The 20433-nt window shown below is 38.0% G+C and overlaps 1 protein-coding gene across 1 annotated transcript in view; it reads right to left on the bottom strand.

Moving 5' to 3' along the window:
* COPG2 (COPI coat complex subunit gamma 2) overlaps positions 1 to 20433 on the bottom strand; it is a 46014-nt gene that overhangs the window by 3214 nt on the left and 22367 nt on the right. The window contains exons 7-20 of the mRNA XM_044679925.1: positions 19119 to 19211; positions 17491 to 17577; positions 16241 to 16398; positions 14422 to 14555; positions 13811 to 13878; positions 11733 to 11921; positions 10504 to 10599; positions 9950 to 10193; positions 8227 to 8302; positions 6849 to 6952; positions 6082 to 6207; positions 3599 to 3661; positions 2468 to 2607; positions 1179 to 1350 (exon numbers count right to left, since the gene is read on the bottom strand). Of these exons, the coding sequence (XP_044535860.1) occupies positions 1179 to 1350; positions 2468 to 2607; positions 3599 to 3661; positions 6082 to 6207; positions 6849 to 6952; positions 8227 to 8302; positions 9950 to 10193; positions 10504 to 10599; positions 11733 to 11921; positions 13811 to 13878; positions 14422 to 14555; positions 16241 to 16398; positions 17491 to 17577; positions 19119 to 19211 (1750 nt within the window). The remainder of the gene's footprint in view (positions 1 to 1178; positions 1351 to 2467; positions 2608 to 3598; positions 3662 to 6081; positions 6208 to 6848; positions 6953 to 8226; positions 8303 to 9949; positions 10194 to 10503; positions 10600 to 11732; positions 11922 to 13810; positions 13879 to 14421; positions 14556 to 16240; positions 16399 to 17490; positions 17578 to 19118; positions 19212 to 20433) is intronic.

Raw genomic sequence — 20433 nt, 5'->3', positions numbered from 1 at the left:
TACCTCAGAAACTCAGGATTGGGAAAGCCCTTAGAGGCCCACTGCGTCCATTCACACTTGAGCAACAATCCACTTTATGGCCCTGACAAATGGTCATCCAACATCTGCTTGAAGATTTCCAGCAAGGGGGAACCCATCACCTTATTCTTGCCTCACTTTGAACAGCTCTGTTAGGAAGTTGTTCCTGATATCAAACTTCAATTTGCATTTCTGTACTTCCTATTCACTGTTCCTAATAATTCTGCCCTCTAGGGTAAAGCACAATAAATAATCTCCTCTCCAAAATTAAATGGTGTTTTATGATGTATAAACAAGGGGGAAGTATGTTGTAGGCTTTTCAAAGAATGGAACAGAATATGTAGAGAACAGAGCTTGGGGTAATTTATCCTCTGCTGGTCAAAAGGAATGCTCCTCAGAAAAGGTAGGATTTCAGATGCTGCCTGAAAGAAGAAACTTAACCTTTTTTGTGTTATGGATCTCTTCTCATAAATAATGTTCTTGATGCCATAAAATATACAGGACTACAAAGGAAAACAACTATATTGAAATATAGTCAGCAAAATATAAAACACAGGGTCACAGATCCCAGGTTAAGAACTCCTGCTTTAGAAAAATTCAGGAGTTGGCTTAAGATATAGCTTGAGAAAGGTTCACATGAAAATGACTAACGATGTAATTGACATAGATCTTGGGGGAGGGGTAGAGAGGAGGGAGCAAATTCGGGAGACGAGAAGATGATTTCTGAGGAATATAATGGACAATGAGGTATTTCCACTTGCCTTTCACCTTACATGATGCAGTTTAAGTTAAGACGTAGTATTATCCTCTATGCTTGAAATTTTAATTACTGTCTTGACAATAATAGTTTTAAAGTTTTCTGACTACAGTTAGGAGGATAAGAAGACATATTCCTTAGCAAGTATCTCAAGTAAACCCATCTAAATAAACATGGCCCAAATGATGACTTGAACAAAGCCCATTTGCTTCTCTAAGACGCCATACCAGTAGCAGCCCAGCACTAAGTTCCGTCACCTCAATCTGAAAAGCTCTTTGCCACTGAGATCTAACAGAATGACCCTGAACAAGTGCCAGGTTGAATCCTGAATAGTTTCTAACCCTCTCCTAAGAGTTCAAATGGTGACAGTTCTTTCAGTTCAATCCCTCTCCCGGGACTGTACCTGCAGTCGGGTCATCATCAGGTAGACGAACAAGAGTGTAACATATGCCTGGCTGGTTATAGGTGAGGCTGGGGGCAGGGATGCAGCAGAGCACGTCATAGGCATCGGAAGGCTCCATCTGCACTGTCACTTTCTCTAGGAGCTGGTCATTGAGGGTGTTGGTACAGTCAAACTGTCAAAACAATAGCCAAACGAAGTAAAAAGATGTCAACTTAATAAGACAAGAACCACCCCCAGGTTAAGGTGCTGCTTCCCAGAAATAATTTACTACTCATTTCCAGAATGAAACCAATACCTTTCCCCTTTAGACCACATTGTAGCTTTCTTTTCTTAATGTATCCTTGAATACCAAGGACTCCTATTGCCCTATATTTTATGTCATAAGGCTTATGGCAGTTCTCTTTACTTTAAAATGAGGATAATACATATTTGCATTGAGATTAATGTGAGGTAAGTATTTTCTGTAGTAAGTTATAATTATAAACAAAATATTTTGCTTCTGTTGAGGATCTGCCACTTTGGAAGGTACGAGTCTCAAGGCTGCACGAGCCATTAATCTTATATATATTATAAACCCTCACCTTCCATCTTGGAATCAATACTGTATATTGGTTCCAAGGCAGAAGAGTGGTAAAGGCTAGGCAATGGGGGTCAAGTGACTTGCCCAGGGGTCACCCAACGAGGAAATGTCTGAGGCCAGCTTTGAACCCAGGACCTCCCATTTCTAGGCCTGGCCCTCAATCCACTGAGCTACCCAGCTGCCCTGGGGTCATCAAACTTCATCATCTTGAAAAGCACATTCCAGGGGGCAGCCAGGTGGCTTGGTAGATAGACAGGCCTGAAGATGGGAGGTCCTGGGTTCAAATGTGGCTTCAGATACTTCCTAGCCGTGTGAGCCTGGGAAAGTCACTTAACCCCATTGCCTTGCCCTTATCACTTTTCTGCCTTGGAACAACTACATAATATTGATTCTAAGACAGAAGGAAAGTTGTTTTTTTTTTTTTAAAGAAAAGAAAAGCACATTCTAGGAAGCCCACATTGAATAGACTGATTTTAAATAAAATCTGTATCTCTTGGACATTCTACTTTTAGACAATCAGGAAATGTCAATGTAGCAAGGATAACTTAAAACAAGGAATAGGAGTGACTCAAGCCATTTTTAAAGCTGGAAATGGCACACAGGGCCCCTAATCTATAGCCTCTCATATCAGCAGAGAACTGTCATCTGCTTCCAAGTTTGTTCATTTAGCTCTGATCCCTACAACAATCAGGGATAGCACTTTTCTTACCTGGAATACAATATGATTATTGAACATGTGCTTGACACAGCGGACAAAATATTCTGTCTCTGCTTCTGTGAGTTGCACAGGCTCAGATGACTTGAATAAAGGCCCTATGTTCTTAAATTCAGGAATGGCAGCCAATTGTTCTGTCCAGGAACAAGAAAAAAAAGAGGGGTAAGAAAGTAAGATATGGGGACACAGAAAGAGTTGAAGATGAGATCGTTCTTGATATCAGAAATGCTATAACCAGTTACCTGAGTCCTTCTGATAGGCGGCCAATCAAAGTTGATCTCTGTGCTCCCTGAGTCATACTTTAAGGAGCTTGGCCCCTGTACTATGCATACGTGCAATCAGAACAGCAGCTGAGTCTATCAGTTCTGAGGGGATTCCCAAAGCAGGGGAGAGGCATGTACACAGAAATATCCAGTACAACTAGCAAACCTCCAAGGTCTTAATCACTAAGCACTGGAGAAACTACCAGACCAGATGTGTCCACTCTTCAGGCTTCCCTCTAATGGTCACCTTCAAAAGGGTCAGGGCTTCTCTTAGTCTAATTAATTAGCACATTGATAAAAAGGTGCCCGAGTTGCTTGTTGAATCTTGAGTATAAAGAAATATACCCACAGGGAGAGATCATGGGCTGCCTACTGAGGCTCAATCTGCCCTTTTGAGAGAGATGCACATCTTACTCTTTATCCTATGTTTTGACATCAATAAATTCTAACAAGATAAATTCCCTCATCAGAAGCATCAGCATCTCTCCCTTGAATACAGAAACCAGCTGTTAAAAATTTAATTCTTCCCTCAGCAGACAAAATCCAATGTCCAAGTAACACTCCTCAGGTTTGGTAACATTCTTCAGAGAAACCACCAAGCAATAAGAATAATGCTTCCTCTGGAAAATTACAACTTTTAGCATTTTAGCCTAGCACCTAGTAGGTCCTTAATACATTTTTTTTTACATGATTACTTATTAAACAGAAATTTGTAGCTCCCCCATTCAGGCATAAAATGATTTCCTTCAGGAGGCAATGTAGTTTATGATACAGACAATAGGAATTCATGGTATTTGACGTGCCTCAGATCCCAAACCCATTATTTCTATCACTTCTATTTGTCAGACCTTTTGCCTCATACCTTGAAATATGTCTTGTCTGGAAGGAGCCAACTTCTCTGGCTTGCTGGTCACAAGCGTGATTTCTACAAAGATAAAAGAAATCCTTGGAATCTATTAAAGAAATCTTCCTACCAAATAAACTAACATCTACTAAGCGCCTAATGGTCACTGGTAGCAAAGTATGTTGTGCTAAAGCAGTGGAAGGAAACAAAGTTTGGATAAGTCATGGCTTTTGCATTTGGGGAAAAAATGAAAAGAGAATCAAATAGCAAGCCCAGTGCCAATGCAAACAGGGCATGAAAACACTGAAATATGACAAGAGAAAATAGTCAAGATATATCTACAACCAGATCTAACAAGAACACAAAACAATAATCTAAGTGCTTTAGAGATGTTCTAAACCAAGTACTGAGTGAGGGCCAAGGGAAAAAAGATATAACTAACTCAGAGATGGTAGATGAAGAAGAGATCAGAGACAGCTTTATGGGGGGAGCTGGCATTTATTTAATTTTTTGGTAAATGTTTATTTATTTTAAACCCTTAACTTCTGTGCATTGACTCCTTGGTGGAAGAGTGGTAAGGGTGGGCAGCAATGGGGGTTAAGGGACTTGCCCAGGGTCACACAGCTGGGAAGTGTCTGAGGTCGGATTTGAACCTAGGACCTCCTGTCTCTAGGCCTGACTCTCAATCCACTGAGCTACCCAGCTGCCCCCAGGAGGTGGTATTTAAAATGAGTTTTAAACTCTATTTCAGAATTCAACAGGTAAATAGAGGAAGGTAGGATTTTGTAAGTGTTAACATTAATGGTTTGGTTACATATATGAAAATTATAAATTTTTTATTTATAAAAGAGGTGAAAGAGAAATACAAAAGGATAGAAAAAGACATTAATTTATCTAACTAAATATTGTTCCAGTGCTTGGCTCAGCCAGGACTTCCATCAAAATTAAACTATCTCCAGAAGACAGGAAGGAAAACCAGCTATCCACTCACCCAAGACAATGACTGGAGCTGCAGGTGACTCCTGAGGCCTACTTTCTTCTCTGAGCTGACCTTCTTCTTGGAGTTTACTCTCTACTAGCCTCCTTCACCAGATTCACCAGCCTCCCTCCTCAGGGATTTTCATGGCTTTTATGGTGGTTTCCTGTCCCTACCCCTTTTCACAAAGGCCAATTCACAGCTTCCAAGTTGTCTGAGTTCTCACCTTTGGAATCAAACTTTTCTGAGTGTGTGAACTCTTAAATTTCTGGCTTGTTCTCACCTAGCATCAAGTAAGGTGTGAACTTACTAAGTGGTTTTCAAGCTTCTCCCACCTAGTTCAAGCTTGTGTTGATTTAAAGTTACTGCCAACAAAAGTGTTAACTAAGCAGAGAAAACAAAGGATTCCCTTTTCACAAATGTGAACTCAAAGAGAACCAAGAATTCCCTTTTACAATTTCAAGAATAGGGTATAGAGAGGGAAGGTAGGTGGCTCAGTGGATAGAGAGCCAGACCCTGGGTTCAAATATGGCCTCAGACACTTCCCAGCTGTGTGATCCTGAGCAACACACTTAATCCCCATTGCTAAATACTTAACGCTCTTCTGCCTTGGAACCAGTACTCAGTATTGGTTCTAAGAAGATAAAGGTTTAATTAAAAAAAAAAAAAAAAGGTATATGAAGGCAAAGGTAGAGTGGTAGTTAAAAGTACAGGGTATTTGGGGGGGGGGTGGGGGGGGGCTTACAGCATAGGGTATGTGACAAGGGATAATATTTAAGACTGCAAAGATAGTGCCAGATTGTGGAGGGCTTTAGATGTCAGGAAGAAGCCTGCCAAATAAAACTGATGCCTAAAGGAAACCCTGAAGAATTTTGAGTAGAGGTACGATATTGCCACATTTACACCAAAAAAGAGAGCAGGTTTCATAGTGACATGAAGGATGGACTAGAGAGAGAGAAGGGTAGAAGTGGGAGGTCCTGTTAGAATCCATCTTGCCCAAGCTAAGAGGCTGCTACCAAGAACCTGGCAGTGAGGAGGGAAAGTGCTGTGCCCATCACCAGGTAAACTGGGGTCAAGGTAGAAACTAAATCCAGGACTGCTTCTCTGCTCAAATACTTTTGCTTTTTTTCATGTGAATTTTCAAGTTGGATATTCACTGAGATTCTATTCAGATTCTCTCACTTTCCCCTGTAATATGAGTGAGCCTCTTGTGGCAAAACTTAAAACAGAAAAATATAGGATGGCAAAACAGCAACCTTCTTCCTGCTTCAGACTATTGGTGGCTATCTTTTATTTTCCTGGGTTACATTTCACATTCTTGCCTTGTGTGGCAGACTAGGAGATGTAACCAAGCCAAGACAAAAAACTGTATCTACCAACCTAGATCTCCAAGAATGAGGAATGTGGAATGACAAGAGGAAACAAGCGCATCTGGTGTTTGGGACATTGTGCTACTTACAGAACCACCACAGAGCTGACACCGTCTCACCCAGCAAACAGGCAACAAGGCAGCTGCCAACATTACCTGCTTTCTGTTCAAAGACAGGGGCTGTGGCAAGAGGGACGGACTTCAGGTCAAAGGGCTTCTCTGAGGGCGCCAATGTGTACTGGTGCAAGGCTTTTTCCATTCCTGGTATTGAGACCATGAGACCTATAAAAGAGAGTAGCTCAGCTCAGCACAGGCGGTCTCAGAATCTGGGCCAGTCCCAGAGCTGTGGCAGTCACCTGAAGTGGCCTTCAGGGTTGAGATTGTTATCAGAGATTTTGTAATCTTGATGATGAGAAAAATAAAAATGGTTCTATGAAATATCCGAGCAACCTCAAACTTGCAAGCAGAACATAAGAGTTTTTACAGAGGGAAATCTTTCTAGGGTAAGAAAGTCCAGTTGACTGGACAAATGTGAGCAAGAAGAAAAGAAGGTACAAGGATTTTAAGCTGAAGTGATGAAAGGGGCTCGGGGAGAACAGTGAGAAGGTGATGAAGATTTGTAGGACCATTCCAGGGTCTGATTTATTCCAAGGAAGAAGGCTAAATGGTCATACTTTAAAGACCAGATTCCCAAGCGCTATCAGACCCCATATTACAAAATGCAATTAATAAGATAGTGACCTTTGGAAACCTATATAATAAAAGAAGCACATTAAATGCTTCTTGTGAAGAATTCAGCTTTCTGGAATCCCAAGAAGCATTACATTTAGATTCTTATTGGATTGCCATGAGACTTTATGCCTCCAAGATATCATCTGGGACACAGAGACATGTATCTGGCCATGTTCTGGCCCCTCACTGACCATTGAAGATGTATGCAGCATTCAGTGCCATCTGCTTCTGCTGCAACACATTCAGATAGAAGGTGGCTCGGTCCCGCACCTCGTCATCAGTATCCATCATACACCTGCCCAGGGGAAACAGAGTAACCATGTCACAGTGCCCCAGGAGCCTCCAACCACTTTCTTAAACCATCCAATTTATAATATTCAGACCATTTGTTTTTATCTATATAAAAAGCTCAGTGATTGCAAACAGTAAATCTCAAAGTTACCATAGAACCTAAAAACTACTCTGAATTACATTATAAAGTGGAAGAAAACTGTCATTGGCTGCCCCTATGCATAAGGCACAAGGATGATTGGAGAGAGCACTAAATACTTGTATAGAGTGTCCTCACTGCCACTGATCCACTAATGTGATCATGTATGAAGCAGTGAAAAGTCATGGATGTGTCCCACAATAATTAGCTGGAATGCTATGAGGATGAATGCAGAAAAAAGTCTATACTTGAAGAAATGTTCACACGGTTTTTCAAAATCTTTTTTGTTTCAAACTAGCCTTCACAGTTGAATTAATCAAATGCCTGATAAACTCACTTGCTTCAAATGAAAGAATGAGTTGGTAAGGTAAATACAAAGCTCAGAAAGTATTTTGCTGCACTAGCTACATTTTTAAAATCTTCTATAGCTATAGTTAATTAATGGTGCCCAGAAGTATGTTTCAAAAATCTACTTAAATAAATGAATTCTCAATCTGGCCTCAGACACTCCCAGCTGTGTGACCCTGGGCAAGTCACTTGACCCCCATTGCCTACCCTTACCACTCTTCCACCAAGGAACTAATACACAGAAGTTAAGGGTTTAAAAAAAAAAAACTTTAAAAAAAAAATGAATTCTCTTTGGGCCTTCCCCCTTCAGAAAGTAAGTCTTATTATATAGACTAAGGAATATAAGTTTAAATCACTTTCCTAAAGTCACATAAGAGAACCAGTAGGGTAGCTTCATTCAATTACTGTGTATATTCTAAGTTAATTTTCCCTCTATTTACTATTTGTAGATGATGGGAGTAGAATTCAATACTTATGTGCTGTGGAGGTGAAACTGGGTTCTTAAGGTGATATCAACAGAGCATAAGTTCTGTAGGTCCTACCAAGTTGGAATGGCCTCAAGAAGGGACCCAAATGTTTGGTTATCTAGCTTAGGGAAGGAATCCTGATGAAATTACATATCCATTCATTACTGAACTGCCTATTGTTTAAACATTTGTGGGCTGTAGGTAAGAGAAAGGAATGTTCCTGCTGCTGACAACATATCAGCCCTATTAAGGATTCACATTCCATATTCCACCATTCAGCAACAGAAATTCTTCCTACAGAAGGACCACAATTTACCTGCTTACCTCTGTAGAAGTACAAGGATGCTTGGGAGAAGGTTTTCATTCTGAGCTCCAAATTTGGCCAAAGCACTGACAGCAGCTAGAGAAAAACAAAACAAAAAATAATCATTAGTTTTCAGAGTTAAAAAGTGTTGCAGAAAAAAAGGACAGCTTTCTTCTTCTGTTCAGTGGCTCAGATTTCCTGTTTCTTTCTTTTTAAACCATTAGTATCAATTCTATGACAGAGGAGCATCAAGAGCTAGGCAATTAGGGCTAAGTGACTTGTCCAGGGTCACAGCTAAGAAGTATTTAAAAGACAAATTTGAACCCAGGTCCTCCTGACTACAGGCCTAGTGCTCTTATATATACTCTTATATACTGTGCTACCTAGCTGTGAGCCTTCCCTCCTTTTTACCCTGAATCATTCTAATACAGAAACTTGTCTGCTTTGCTAAGGAATTCTTTATCTTATTTCTTTACTACATTACAAAGCGTTGAGGGAATTCAGGAAGGCCAAGACGCTAGAATGATTTTATGGCACTTTAAGGTTTATAAACCATTTTTTCTCAATGATTCTATAAGGCAAGGGAAGTCTTCTATGCAAAAAGGAAATATAGACATTATAAACATCAACTTCTGCTGGCTTTTCCCTCCTCTCTTCTAGTATATTCTAATGAGAATCTTAAATCCTATGCTAAAACCACCAATCCTGGGGGTGGGAAAAAAAGTCTAGAATCTGTGTCTTACAACTATGCACGTTTCTCAAAATAATGACAAAGTTCTCATCTCAGTATCTGAGAATAGCTCACATGATGTTCTTTTGACTACCTGAGGTAGTTAATTCTTTATGTGGACATCTAAGTGTACTTGATGTTAAACTTTTCAATATATATGAAAGTCCCAAATACATTCTCTTAAACTTTGGGTGATACTGGTGACTGTAACTCATGTGTATAATATGCAAATTTCACTTTATGCTTTCTGAGTAAAAAAATTACCAAACAAAACTTTTAGAAATCCTCTTGGAGGAAAAGGCTTAGGATTCTGAAAAATAAATTCCTACTTACTGGGAGCCAAAGGTACTCTGTAAAAGTTGGGTAGAAACAAGAATGGAAGCTGGAGAGGTAATGAATTACACATCCAGGTTCTAACTTATGCCTCAGAACCCCTCATATATGGACATGCTTGCCCCTTTCATTTCTTCTTTCTTTTTTAATACCTTACTTTAGTCTTAGTATCAATTCTTAGACAGAAAGAGCAATAAGGGCTAAGCAATTAGGGTTAAAGTGACTCACTCAGGGTCACAAAATAGAAGTGTCTGAGGCCAAATCTGAACCCAGGTCCTTCTGAATCTAGGCCTGGCACTATCCAATGTACTACCTAACACCCCATGACCCCTTCATTTCACAATTACTTCTCTACCAACCACTTTGAGGGCAGGGGTCAAGCATAAATCAAAAGAATGAAAGTAGCAACAAACTGGGGGCAGCTGGGTAGCTCAATGGATTGAGAGCCAGACCTAGAGATGGGAGATCCTGGGTTCAAATCTGACCTCAGACACTTCTCAGCTGTGTGACCCTGGATAAGTCACTTAACCCCCTAGCCCTTACCATTCTTCTGCCTTGGAGCCAATATACAGTATTGACTCCAAGATGGAAGATAAGGTTTAAAAGAAAAGGAAAAAGAAAGAGAAAAAGAAAAAGGAAGAAAGTAGCAACAAACTGAGGTCAGTTTTCCAATGACTTACCAGCCCGGACAGCCTCATTCTCCAGGACTACTCTATTGAAAATGAAACGAATGTATTTGGAGGGGACTGGTGTCCGGGGCCCTTCTTTCCCCAATAAGTGGAGGATCTTGGTGGCCAACACAGTGTGTTCACAATCTTCAATGAACTCGCAGAGGTGAGCCAGACCTGACTCTTTACTCTCAGGATTCTCTTCCACAATACTGATTATGCAGTCTACAATGGCTCGCTTATACTCAAAGCCTCCCTGGCAAATGAGAAAGTAAAACAGTTAGACACGCTGAACTTAGTCCCTGGGGAGTTACTTGTACCTTAAGGTTCATGCTTACAATAGACCATTCTCATTTTCTCTTCCCTTTAGAAAAGATCTAAATATGTATCTCTCTAATGGTAAGTTGGATCATTGTAAGAAGTAATCAGAACTAGGCAGAGTAATTTGACAAAAAAAAGGCTAGAGGGAGGAGCATCCTCTTTCTGTCTGAAATATCACAGTGTTCAATGAGAATGAACAGAAGGCAGTTGTTTTTAACTTCTTAACAAAGAAGTAATTCACCTACATCATCTCGTAGCATATTGGAGAGAAAAGTCATCATGACACTGTGCTTCCGAGGGTACTTCTGGCAGAGAGCGCTGATAGCTTGGACCACTACCACCTGCCAGGAGCAAAGAACACAAGGTTGCAAAGACAGTTTTCATAACCTGAGCCATTACACACTTCCTTCTTCTGACAACAAACTGGAATGGTGCCTTTGTTTTCCTATACTAAGAAAGCCCTATAAGATATGTTAGATTAGTTCCTTAATAGCTTAAAAGCTCTAGTTATTATTTTACATGACTGCACATATAAAACCTATATCAGATCACTTACCATCTCAGAGAGAGGAAGGAGGAGGAGAAAGAGAATTCGGGGCTCAAATTAAAAAAAAAAATTTTTTTAATTGTTTTCACACATAATTGGGAAAAAATTAAATTTAAAAATTTAAGCAAATAACACCCCCCAAACCAGTTATATGCCAATCATGGAATTTACAAGGTTGGTCTTTTAAGTTATTCAGACTTATTCAGAAGATCATAAAACTTTCAAATAAGAATGGGTAAAGAAATCATGCTTCCCTGACTGTAAAAACAACAAACTCATTTTATTCTTTCTGTTAACACGTCAAAATAAAAAGACATATATTTATTTATTTTGGAGAAGACATTTTAAAAGATAAATAAAAGTTATACTAAGGAATAAACAGATTTTTCCTAAAATTTTAAAGGAATCATTAACTTTAATAAAGAAAAAAAGCAAAAGTATGACATATATCTGAATTTAGTGAATTCTAAAACAAATCAGAAGCAAAAACTCCCCATCTTAATTGTGAATTATATCTGAATCTTAGTTATAAAAAATTTATAGCAAACCACAAGTTTTTATTATGGGTGAGGAGAAATTCCAATTTCAAAACCAAAATGAATTCCCTAAGAGTCCCTTCTAGCTCTAAAAACCTAGATCTAACTTCAACCTAATTAAATTTAATCTGCTGCATTTTATATGAAAAAAAAAAAGATTCAGTAAGAAAGAAATATGTTTCCAATAGTTAAGTCCACTAAAAATCTTGTAGATTCCAACTAAAATAAAGTCTCTTGAAGACACAAGAATCATTTTTGTTAAATATATCTTTTAAAAATAACACTAAATATGTTATCAGTGACAACATAATAAACTGATAACCATAATTAAAAACATAGTGGACATAGGAGCAGGAACTGGAAAACCTAAAGCAAATAGGACATGTATTACCTTGAACTCGTCGGAGATCTCAGACACAAAAGATGAAATCTGCTTCATGAGTCTGTCTACACTACTCTCACTTCCTGTTTTTAGGAGTGTGGTAATGGCCAGGGTGGCAATACTGCGGTTCGAGTCTGTGATCAAATTTTCTAAATCCAGGTTGCAGGCTGTCACTGCAGAAGGGTGTTTCATGGCCACCTAGGCCAAGGGCAAGAAAAGAAAAAAAAAAGATCAGGCAAAACAAGTTTTCTTTAAAGAAAGAAAAAAATTTCAAAAGAAAAGGTAAGACTTTTGTTTAAACTTGCAAAGAGCAACAGGAAACAAACTACACTAGGTCTTTCATAGCAACTATTTTCCAAGTGGCCAGCCTTGCCCCTTTCTACTTTTTCTGAATGAGTTATAGGGGAAAACTCTGCTAGGTTTTGTTATATAATGTATTAACTTTATTGTGAAACCCTAGAGCACCTTTATGCAGACTGTTCAGGTATTATCCATAAAATTCATTTGGTCACTATACTGACTTGTGACATCTGCTGTAGTCCTGAACTACTCAAATCTTTTATTGCTACTTAACTATTCACATTCATTATGTCTTGCCAACTAGATCGCAAGCCTTTCTGAATGAAGTTTCCCACTTTGTACTTCTCTGTATCTAGCATAATTTCTGAAGTATATTAGTTGTGGTAGAAGGAGTGTCTATCTCCTTATCTTTTTCCTTACAAGGTATTGAAATGATCCTCCAGATTTAATTGGGTCAGAGGACTAAAGGACTGGGCTCTTGATGTAGCTTCCTCATCAGCTGAGTACATAAGGATCAAGGCATGAGGAGCTCTAGCTTCTTCCTCAGGCTTCTGACTAGTGGACCATCAGGGGCAACATGGTGGTAGGGAAGCTGCAATTCTAAGAATCAAGTCTGTATCCTCATTGAATCTTCATTCCCTGTTATGGCTAAGTAAACTTCTTTTTGTTCCAAGAAGTAAACTTCTTGAGGGCATCACCATCCTTCCCAGGCACACAGATTCACAACCTTGGGGTCATCCCAGATGACACACTTTCATAAATTACACATTGAACCCTCTAAAAAACCTTGACATTTCTATTATCACATCTCTTCTACTCTACTTATGTACCCACCACTCTAGTTCAGGGCCTCTTTACCTCTCCCCTGGACTAGTGAAATGGCCTTCTTGAGTCCCTCTGAATTCAGATCCATCCACACAGTTCCCAAAATGATTTTCTGAAAGCAAAGCCTAGATCTGACCATGTCACTTTCCCTATACTCAATGGTTTCTCATTTCAATATCAAAACAACAAAGTTCTTTGTTTCATATTTAAAGCTCTTTACAACTTGGTCCCTGACCTACATTTCCATTCTTCTTACACTTTACTCCCTCTCTTCCCCTTTCTCTGTCCTCACTCTTCCACCCCAATCTAGCTGACAAAAGCCTCTGTGCTGCTCCTAGTATACAACATAAAATTCCTGTTGTCAAGCCTTTGCACTGGTTCTTCTCTATGCCTGGAACATTATCCTTATCTTCACCTCTTAATTTCTCTGACTTTGTTCTAAAATCAGCTAAAATACCATCTTCTCCTCAAAGCTTAGCACAGTGCCTGGCACATGGCAGACCCTTCATAAATATTTATTGAATTGAATTATTTAATCTGAGACAAGATAATCTATAGTCAGTCTTATTTCATCTACATTATGGCTCTTTTAAAATAAGATTTTCCTTCCCTTTCTTCATTTGTCTGTATCCTACTTTTTGTCTATTGGGAAGGACAAAATCTGTTATGCATAGTATATCCATAATACAAGTACAACCTCCAACAGAATACCTATCTTAGGTAGGTTTGGGACAAATCTCATTATCCCATTTAACAGATGGTAAACTAGAGACCAAAAGATTCATGCAAGGTCAAAGATTAAACTACAAGCAATAGTGAACCTGAGTCCAAAAGTCTTATTCACCAGACTCTTCTGGCAAACAGATAACATGCATATCAAGTTCTTTATGCTCTTTATTTCAAAGATTAAACAATGGAATGAGCCGCTAAATTTTAAAAAAAGAAAGAAAAAAGAAAACTACCTTGTTCAAGGTCCTCACAGCTGCATATCTCAAGGCTGGCTTAGGAGAACTGCAAAAGAGCTGGAGAACTAAAAACAAAGCATTGTAAATATGAGTTTGCTAATCTTAATAGTGACAGCTGAAAACAAGTATAAAAACAAGTTCATTCAGAATGTATCTAGGGGAAAACCTGAGCTCAACTCCAAACCATATCTTAGTATAGAATGCAAAATGCTAAGATGCTCTCTTTAAGCCAAGAAAACTACAAAGCAACAGGCGATTCAATTTATTCCAACACACTCTTTTTTAAAACTGAAGAGGTAAAAATATTTTGAGATGAGAAGGCACACAAAGGTGTGGTGGTATTAGATGTCTCTTAGTTGCTCTCTAACTACATCTTTTGAAAAGTCTACATGTGAGAGAAATGTCAAATAGAAAAAGAAATAAGAAAAAGAAATTAAAAAAAAAAAAAGAAATAAGGTTCACTACAGAGAGTAAACTTTGACCCTGAAGGCTACACAAGTATCTAAGGGATGAAGATGCTATGAACCTACATTGCACAGCTAACATGGCAATGGACAGAAAAATCCAGCAGCTTCTGAGTTATAATGCTCTCCAAATTCTCAACAAACCTGAAACAGCTGGTGCCAGCTCCCTTGCAGTACAATTGGGGAGATGGATAATTGCTGATGCAGCTTCATAGATAACCATTTCATGTTTGTTTCGTAAGCAGCTTTCAATGAAATCAAACAGTGGACTTTCATGGCTGGAAGGAAAGTGGACCAGTAATTAAAGCAGGTGGATTTAACAAAGATTCTTAACTACACTGCCTCTACCATCAAATAACAGGCAGCCCTTGTTTAAAGAATTATGTCTCTAATTTATTAAGAAAACAACACTTTTATAAAAAAAATAATAACCCAAATACTTTTTTGTCATCCTGCCCATCTAGTGTCAAGGCTCATTCACTTTGTGGACATGATTTCATCATGTCTCTCTCTTCATGCTATTTTATGTTATAATAAATGGGATATCAGCAACAAAGTCAGAAAATCTTTGGCTTTTAAATCCTCCTTCAACATTCTGATTGATAAAACCTACTACTCACTATGGTACTAATTCTGTCATAGTTTTACTATGGAATCTCTTCATTCTTATACTATGGTTTATAATTCATCACTAACTCTATACTGTAATGAGTTCTTGAAATGAGTAAGGAATACTACTTTAAGGATAACAAACATCCCAACTAAGGCATTTTATCGTGACACTTTCTAAAAGCCAACTGGAAACTGTTGCTATAAAAGCAGTTCTTCCTTTTTTATTTTTTTTTTTAAACTAAGGAAAAAGAAATAATAGAAAACAAGAAGAATTCCAGTTCTATAGCTTAGCCAGGACCTGAATAAAATAAAACCCTAATTTTCTCAGCAAACAGAGAATTGGCAATCCTGAGGTCTTCAGGAATCCTTTTCTTTCAGTAAATAGCAGAACAACTCTGGGCTTTTCACTTCAACTTTCTGTGCTCTAGTTTTTTTGTCTGTAAGAGCAGGCAGCTGAGTTACATCTTATCTATGTTCTTATAAAGTTTTCGAATTCTGTGGTCAATGTGTTTTGTGATCTTCAGTGACAGTAGCTAGGCTTTATTACTTCAGGTGATTGCATCAGCATAGAGACTCCCTTCACCAGTGGAGTCTGAATTCTTCTCCACAGGTGAACATAAAGGGTTCAAGGGTTGCTGTTACCAAAATTCATTGCTCAAGAGCCAGTCCTCTGTTGTTGAACCTCTTTGATCTTAGCTAGGTAGTATCAGATGACAGACATACCACTGGCCCAATTCCTGAAGTTATTCCTACTAGGAAGGTTCTACTAGAACTAGGACTCCACTAACCTAACTTTAAAGAACTCAGAGCCTGAGGAGGCACTGGAGAAAGACTTTTATTTGTATTGTAAGAATAAATCTCCACTAATCAATATCTATAAAGGATTCTGTTATGTTTTTCAAATTCAGACAAAATTATGTGGATATTACTTGGAAGTTCAGGGGTTTTTTTCCCAGTTGTTCTTTTTGAATCAGTTGTGTCTGACTCTTCATAACCCCATTTAGGGTTTTCCTGGCAAAAATACTAGAGTGGTTTTCCATTTCCTTCTCCAGCTCATTTTATAGATGAGTAAACTGAGGTCAACAGAGTTAAGTGACTTGCCCGGGGCCACACAGCTAGCTAGTCTCTGAGGTCAGATGTGAACTCACGAAGATGATTCTTCCTGACTCCAGTCTTGTCACTCTATCCACTGTAACATCTAGCTGTCCCTAAATTTTCCAGTAATATGGAGCTAATTAAAGCATCTTAAAAATGAAAAGATATCTGAAAGAATACTCAACACAGAAAACTAAATGTGCATTGCACTCACAAGTTGAAGTAAGCTCTAGTTTAGATAGAGGATGTAATTTACCTCTCTTCAGTTTCCTTCAGCAAGCGACTGGCAATTCGAATCAGCATGCAGTAAGCAAATTGGGATTTCAGCCCAGATTTGGTGAATTTATTCAACATCTTGGAAACAGCAAGGCGATCATTCTTCCTGAGATGGTACAGGACCCCTAAGGCATGATACTAGGAAAAATAATAAGGAAGAAAATGTAACATGTAGAAAGGTAGCCAGAAGCAGAACAAAACAATGACAAAATCATACCAAGATACAGTGATACTTTTTATATGGTCACATGGATCTGGATTAATGATTTCCTGATAGGTATAATACAGTTACTTTTTTTTTTAACTCTTACTTTCTATCTTAGAATCAATACTGTGTATTGGTTCCAAGGTAGAGAAGAGCAGTAAGGGCTAGGCAATGGGAGTTAAGTGACTTGCACAGAGTCACACATCTAGGAAGTGTCTTAAGATCATATTTGAACCCAGGACCTCCCATCTCTAGGTCTGGCTCTCAATCCACTGAGCCACCTTGCTGCCCTCAATACTATTACTTTCAAATAAGACTTCTTTTTTTTTTTTTTAATTAAAATTCAGTTGAGATGGAAGTATGGCAACATGAAACAACATGAAAGAAAATTAAAGATGGGAATAATTATTTCCCTTCAAGATTCTATTTCCTCTTATATTTTTTTTGATGGAGTGGGCAGGTTCTGCTTGGTTATGGAGAAGTTGGCTAAGACCAGCTTTTGCCTGCTGCTGAATTTCTGGATTCTGACTCAGTCTCCTGAGGGTTCAATCTTTCAAGCTGATTTCAAATTAGCACAGGATTAAGTAGTTTTCTTTAGAATCTCTATAATGGTGATGACCAAGGTCTAAAAAGTCTGAATTTTGCTCCCTTACAACACTAATGCTAAATTCTTTGGGGGAAAAAAATAGTTGATGCAGAAACACAGACTCTTAGAGGTAGAAAAAACCTAAGGAGTATATCTGATTTGTTCTCCCCACCAAATTCAGGGAGTTTCTCTATGACATCCCTGAAAGAAGATCATTTAAGTCTCTGCTTAAATGACAAAGATTTCAGGGCAGTGTAGCATAGATCATAACATTAAGTAAGAAGTCATGGCAATGTTTACTTTAGGAGTTCCCTAAAAAAAGGAGCTTTAGAACTTTTAAATACCAAGTTATTATGCCTTTAGTTGTCTTATCTTACTGGGAACAAATGAAATAATAAAAATTCTATGTTAAATGTGCTATTCCTCCCAGGATTAATACCTGCACCATGATATTATCACTTGAAGCAGCTTCTTGGGCTTCATTAATCCATCGTTTCACCACATCATAGCTTATCTTCATCATGTGCTAAATACAGAAAAGAAGAATTACCAATGAAATAAAAAATAGAAAGATTTCATAGACCTCAAAATCCATATAGCAGAACTTTTTGGTAGTAGCATAGAACTGTACACAAAGTAGACGATCCTCGTTAGCAATGTCTAAACAACTTGTTTCAAAAGCACCAAAAGAATTTATGACTATGAAAAACACAGAGAAGTTAGGGAAGACTTATATGAATTGTTGCCAAGTAAAGTAAGTAGAAGTAGGAATAGGATATACATAAGGATAACAATAATATAAAAATAAAGAACAAAATCCCCAAACACTGTGTAATGAGAATGACAAGGCTGGCTCAAAGAAGAGAAAGGAAAGGGGAACTATGGGTATGAAACATCAGATTGAAAGTCAGACTGAGCTGATGAATTGGTTAGTTCTGCTGAATGGCTTTTATTTTTCAGGTTTTTATTTTTGAAGGAGGGGTATATTGGGAAATGGAAGCAATATAAAAAATCTCAATAATTTAAAAAAGAATCACAATTGATCAATGGACCTTGAGAAAGATTATATGTCTTGGAAATTTATTTAGAAATCTTGTTCTGGAAAAGAAAAAAATTGACAGTCTATGAATTGGTTTTAGGTGTTCAATCTTCAAAGTAATCAACTTCCAGGACATCATCTATGTTGAAGGATTCAGGATTTGTGTCATCTTTGCGACTATCTACATCAGCCCTGCTAGATAAATGCACACCTTTCTTTCTGTCCTCCTCTTCTAAACTCTGTTCTTATAGAACTCCAGAGGACAGAGATGGTTGCAAAAGTGATTTTTTTGGAAAGAGACATTTGGCTATATGATGATTTCATGTATTCTACTTCTCTCTAGTAAATTAGTTTGGGAAGAGGGCCAAGAGGACAAGAATAGTTACCAAGCCAAAAGTGCAAAAAGTCCTCTTGCTCAAAATTACCAGTCCCAAACATTCCAGCAAGTGGAGATACATTTCAGTAGCAAGCTTCTCTTATGAATTTAAAATAAACCCAGAAGTATTAGGTTTATAAGTTCAGTGTCAGTTATACTGATAACGTGAACTACACTTTCCCAGTGAAAAACAGTTTGAAGTGGGGAAAAAGTAGAGCAATTTTTGAGCACAACCTATTTTGCAGATCTCGAATGGGGTAAGGGGTTTGGGATTGTATAAGGGCAGTATGAGGATCATAAAAAGGTAGAAGATGCATTCAGAGAGGGAGAAGGAAAAAAAACTAAATGGTCATTACGAGAGGGAGGAGAGTGAAATTAGGTCAGCCTCCTATGATCTTCCTCCCTTTCCAGCTTTATTACAGATTCTCTTATTTCCCTAACTCAAAGGAACCTCCAGAACATGAGGCCTACAGACAGAATAGTAATTGTCTAATTCTTTTTTGGTACAAGAGTACCAAAAAAACCCAGATTTTTTTGGGTAGTTATTAAAAATAAGTATTGTCCAAGAAAGAGAATCAGGAGGACACCTTGTTTTAGTAACTACAAACTGTACTATAATAGTAGATATTTATTTTGCTGTTTCTCTACTTACCAAAGAAGACACCAATGCTGAACTGGACACACTTGGGACTTTATCCACAATGGCTTGCTTCATGTATCTTTCAATGGCCTGCAACATTGTTCCCTAATGCAATTTGGAAAGATTAAACACTGTTTATTTTTGGAAGCCAACCTCTACATTTTCATCTTTCTTCCCTCTCCCTCTCTTTCTCTCCCCATCCCACCCCCCCTCTCATTTTTTACAAGAACTTTTATTTATCTAGATCCCAAAAGGGCTCTTAGAAGTTCAAATTTAGTTCAGTCATTTCTACTTATCTAGAAGAAACTCTGAAACAGACTCAAATCAAGAACTGAGGGAAGGGAAAATGAAGCCTCTGAGTACAATAGCTGTCTCCAAACTCTGTATTCGAAGTCATTCACTTTATGTCTTAGCACTATACTCAATCTTATTTAACATATAATTATTAAAATTCTGAGTCATCTTATTTTCCTACTTTCTAGGATGAGGCAGCTGGATTTGAGGGGTAGAACAAGGAAAAGTAAAGTAATATTTGATAATATGGAAGTCAGAAAAACTGAATAGCAAGTTTCTGTACTTCTTCAGATTATAACATTAAGTGAAGAGCATTTGTAAAAATATCCACAAGTTGAAAAGATTAAATTAAGAAGACAAGGAAATTTATAATAAATTTTAGAAAGATTTAAATCCAAATATTACAAAGGAGAACTTCTATTTCATGGGGCTAATAGACAGTAATAAAGATGCCCTCACCTCTCCAAAATTGGAAAAATGGCATCAATAAAAAATTTAAAAAACAGAAAAAAAAATTTGAGTGACAAAATAATTTTGTTACTGTTAAATTTGATGTATCTTAAAAAAAAATTAAACCTATACCTTCTAGAACTGATATTAAGTATTGGCTCTAAGGGAGAATAGGAGTAAGGGCTAGGTAATTGAGGTCAAGTGACTTGCCCAAGGTCACACAGCTAGGAAGTGTCTTGAGACCACATTAGAATGAAGGACTTCCCATATCTCCAGGCCTGGCTTTCTATCCACGGAGTCACCTAACTGTCCCAATTTAATGTTCTTTTAAAAATGACGTAAGGACTCCAGCAAGTGATCAAGAGGATCATCCACCATGAACAGGTGGGATTTATACCAGGAATGCAAGGCTGGTTCAACATTAGGAAAACCATCCACATAATCGACCATATCAACAGTCTAACCAACAAAAATCACATGATTATCTCAATAGATGCTGAAAAAGCCTTTGACAAAATACAGCATCCATTCCTATTGAAAACATTGAAAAGTATAGGAATAGAAGGACCTTTCCTAAAAATAA

Source organism: Gracilinanus agilis, chromosome 5, assembly GCF_016433145.1.
Source record: "Gracilinanus agilis isolate LMUSP501 chromosome 5, AgileGrace, whole genome shotgun sequence".
Taxonomy (NCBI): Eukaryota; Metazoa; Chordata; class Mammalia; order Didelphimorphia; family Didelphidae; genus Gracilinanus; species Gracilinanus agilis.
This window is presented reverse-complemented; position numbering and strand designations above follow the sequence as displayed.